Here is a 3,976-nt window from a genome sequence, read left to right as displayed (position 1 = left end):
CGGAGCCTTCGCTGGTTTGAGTTTCCGGACTATATCAAGTACCTCGTCCATTGTGTGGGTGAAGCAGGGGATGCAGGACAGGCAATTCGTCCACGATTTGAGGGAAGAGGGTATCTACTATGCCCCGGACGGTCTGAGCGTATTTTGGTGCCGGAGTCTTGCCTATATGCAAGCGCTTCACGACAGTCTGGTACGCCTTTCCTCATGGGTCCTGCTCCGCCGAGTCGCATAGGGCCAGGAAACACTCGCGTTTACTGTCCTTGATTGCCTTTTTGAGAACCTTACAGCACCGCTTGTAGTCCAGATGCAAGTCTGAGAAGGCTGGCGTCCCTCTAGCACGCTGGTACATGCGCCTCGCGCGGAAGCATCTGCGGCGAACGTCGGCGATGTTGTCATTCCACCAACAGACTGGTTTGTGGTGTCTTCTGTATGCCTTGCGATGGGACATACTCTCATCGCAGGCACTCTCGAGTGTCGACATGATAGAGTTGGCTGCCGCGTCTGCATCTCCTAGGCGTACATCGAGTAGATTCTCCAACACGCTGCTGAACGTGTGCAAGTTTAGGGACTCAAGCTTGTAGCTTTTCCCGATGGGACACGTTTGTTCAGCTCGTTGCCTGGTTGTCCCAACGGTGAAGACAATGGCCTCGTGGTCGCTACCGGTGTAGTGACGCCCAACTTCCCAATTCGACTGAGGCGCTATAGAGTCACTGGCGAACGTAAGGTCTACAATGGATCCTGCACCGGCTCTGCTGAAAGTGTTTCTTGTGCCGGAGTTGAGCAGCGAGACACTGAGGTTGCAGAAACACTCGAGCAAGAGACGGCCCCGTGCGTCGAAGCGAGTGCTGCCCCATTCAATTGCCCAGGCATTAAAATCGCCCCCAATGATGACACCTTGACGGCCCCTAGCGTCGACAGAAATGGCGTCGATGATGCAACCGAACCTCGCCAGGGTGTAGCTGGGAGGCAGGTAGCAACTGTAGACCCAGTACCCTCCAATTTTGGCCCGGACGAAGCCCTCCATCTGGGCGACTTCCTCAATTGGAAGACTACTAGTCCCACAGGACCAAATAGCAGACTTCCCGTTGATGTCGGATACCCAGTCGGCGTTCCTCTCCGATCTATACGGTTCACTGACTAGGGCCAAGTCGTATCCGCCTTCCCGAACCGTCTGATGGAGCAGATCCTGCGCGACGGCACAGTGGTTAAGGTTCACTTGTATGAAATTTAGGCGCATCATTGATGGGCCCGTGGTTGCCTCTTTGTTCAGGCAGCAGTTGGACCTATCCACTTGGCTGGGGCACTTCGCTGATATATGCCCAGCCCTGAGGCACCGGTAGCAACGCTTAGGCAGCTCGTCCAGCTCCTTTATACGGCAACAGGACCAACCAACACGGACTCTGCCTAATGCCAGTAGCTTCCTCATCACCTTCTCAGCTGCACTGATGACTGCGACTTTGGATCCGGAGAGCCCGCGGCGTAGACTCCTGACGGTGCAGCAGTCCTCGTCAACACTTGCTTGATTTGCCAATGCAACAATAAGGTCGCATGGCTCGGTCAGTTCGTCCAGTTCGCGGATAATTGCGTGTTTGATTGGAGCAAGGATCCGTACTCCGGCTGACTCCCCTAGGACGTGCTTCAACTCGTCCTTCAGCAACTGCTTGTCCTCAGGGGCCCCCTTTAGCTCGAGTAGCAACCCGTCTTTGACAGTACGCCGTACCTTGATGACTTGCTCGCTTACGCGTTTGAGCTTATCATCGCTGCGCCTCGTTACCATGGCCAAGACCTCGCTGTAGCTACAACCCGATGCTGGTTGGACCAAGAGAGCTTCCGGCTTGACCCTGCGAGGTATCCCAGATTTTTGACGGGCCGCCCGCGATGACGCACCGACCCGCTGCCACGCATTGTTGTTCTTCTGGGCAGGGTCGTGGGGTTGCTCCTCTCGTTTATCCGCAGGCTGCTGTGCAGATTTCTTCTTCACCTCTTTGTTGTCCCTTACTCTGGGTGACACTTACGTCGGCTTGTCCTGTTTATGTGGAGGGACTGCCTCTTCCGTTTGCTGACCGCGACTCACGTACTTGGGAGGCGGTCTACTGCAGTTTACGCACTTCGGCTCTGATGTGGCAGGAAGTTCTCGACCGTGGAACATCGCGCTGACAACCACGACTAATTCTTGTAGTCTGGCGACCTTTTCCCTAAAAGTGTTTGTGATGCTGCGGTTTATTTTGCCGCTAGCATCTTTCTCCTTGGAGTAATGGACAGCAATTGAGTCCAGGAGGATGCTCATTTCATCCAGCGCCTTGACCTTTGGCTGTACCTTCGATTTTTTTGGGGGTACGTTACCGCCGCTATTAGGGCTATACGCTGTGGAGTCTCTAGATCGCTTTGGGGTCGCATCTTGACAAGTCTCCACCGTCAGTGCCGCATTTTGAGCCACGAGACTTGGGGCAACCTGTTGTACTGCCCCTTCCCCTGGTGGCGGAGGCGTCCGCTGTAATGGCATTCCCTCGGCGGGCAAGTATTTCCCCCTGGCTAGCGATGGGAGTTATGCCGCTCCGACTCGGAAACTTCTTACAAGATCTTTATTTATTTATATAAAAAAATAAATAAATAAAGGAAAAAACAACAAGCAACGGGGGTAAAAGAAAATTTTAATCTCCAGATACTTCCAGCGGATTTGAGCCTTGACCTGCCGGTGCCGTCAACAGAAAGCAAAAATATATATATATTATATGTATGTATAGTGGGGGAAATTCAATTATAGGTGACAACAAATTAAACAGAGAATATGAAATTATTTTATTTAATTATATTTATATTGTATTGTATTGTATTGTATTTATTCGAATTGCAAATAATCAAAGAGATCCACGAATCCCCAGCGCGGAGTTGAACCAGCGGCCCATGCGCCAGCGGCTTGCGCGACTCGTACAACGCCACCGAGCAAATTACATACACTGGTGCTGGAACTCAGCTATGTTCTAGTATCGGATTACGTGCAATGCAAAAGCAAATGTGACCGACTGTTCACAGTTAACAGAGTGCACAGTTAACAGTGGCCGATCGTGTGTTGGAGGGGGTGCTGTTTGCGCAGCGGGCGCTGTTGCGTCTAAGTGTGTGTGTGTGTGTGTGTGTGCGGTTTGCTGCTCTGTGCATTTTGTGTAACTTGTGTTCTATTTATCCGATCAGATTAAAAATTCATGTGTTATATGCAATACTGTCCCATTAGTACAACAGTCTTTACAACTGTCAGCTACAGCTCATTTCTTCAGCTACCACACTTCTATCACTAACCATAGAATACATAGATGCGTCAAACTCGAGTTTTTTTGATTACAAATGCTAGCCTGAGCGTGGAACAGTGCTGCCATTTTAGCTATTTTCAAGTCAGATCTGACTTCTTTTATTAAGAATTGCGGGAAAAAATTTGAAAACAGCGGGTAGCGGGAATTCTAGCTTTACAAATTTTTTTTAAGATTTTTTTAGCTTTACTTTTATCCATTTTTTAACACTATACATTTTGAGCAGTAGTATCGATTAGAGACTTTCGATAAGGAAATCTATCGAAATCACCACGAGCTTGGAGCGTCAACAATTGTTTCTTAAAGTTTCATATTTTAACTATCATTATGCCCAAAACGTATAAACAAAACATTCGCGAGGTGTGGCTGAAAAGTGCAGAGTTTAAGGACTGGCTTCGAAAGGACACAGTAGATGCTTCAAAGGCCTATTGTAGCTACTGCAAATGCGGCTTGACTGCAAAACTTTCGGACCTGCGCGCCCACTCGGCAACAAAAAAACATCAAGGTGCACTGAGTGGCTTTGCACAAAAGGAAAAAATTGACTTTGGTCAAGCGCCAATAAAAACCGTTGAGCAAGAGGTAGCCCTTTGCCTCTTTGCAGCAAAGCACACGGCAATTGCTCCGATTGATCACCTTGGCACTCTTTGCCAAACAAAATTCGGCAACAGCGAAAC

The 3,976-nt window shown here is 49.6% G+C and overlaps 1 protein-coding gene across 1 annotated transcript; it reads right to left on the bottom strand.

Moving 5' to 3' along the window:
* Nucleotides 1-202: 202 nt before the first annotated feature.
* On the bottom strand, nt 203-2,503 carry LOC137572531 (uncharacterized). Its single transcript, XM_068284270.1, has 2 exons — nt 2,079-2,503; nt 203-2,000 (listed from the first exon to the last, which is right to left on the bottom strand). Exons 1-2 carry the CDS (start codon nt 2,501-2,503, stop codon nt 203-205), a joined length of 2,223 nt encoding a protein of 740 aa, XP_068140371.1.
* Nucleotides 2,504-3,976: the final 1,473 nt, after the last annotated feature.

Source organism: Drosophila tropicalis, unplaced genomic scaffold, assembly GCF_018151085.1.
Source record: "Drosophila tropicalis isolate 14030-0801.00 unplaced genomic scaffold, ASM1815108v1 contig_381, whole genome shotgun sequence".
Classification (NCBI taxonomy): domain Eukaryota; kingdom Metazoa; phylum Arthropoda; class Insecta; order Diptera; family Drosophilidae; genus Drosophila; species Drosophila tropicalis.
The sequence above is the reverse complement of the archived record's forward strand: the minus strand, read 5'-3'. Positions and strand labels throughout refer to the sequence as shown.

Excerpts from the sequence above, each read along its gene's own strand:
- LOC137572531 (XM_068284270.1), bottom strand. The coding sequence starts at position 2,503 with ATGCCATTACAGCGGACGCCTCCGCCACCAGGGGAAGGGGCAGTACAA. Across the intron at positions 2,001-2,078 it reads TGCAGTAGACCGCCTCCCAA|AGTAAGGGACAACAAAGAGG; the intron begins GTACGTGAGTCG and ends AGTGTCACCCAG.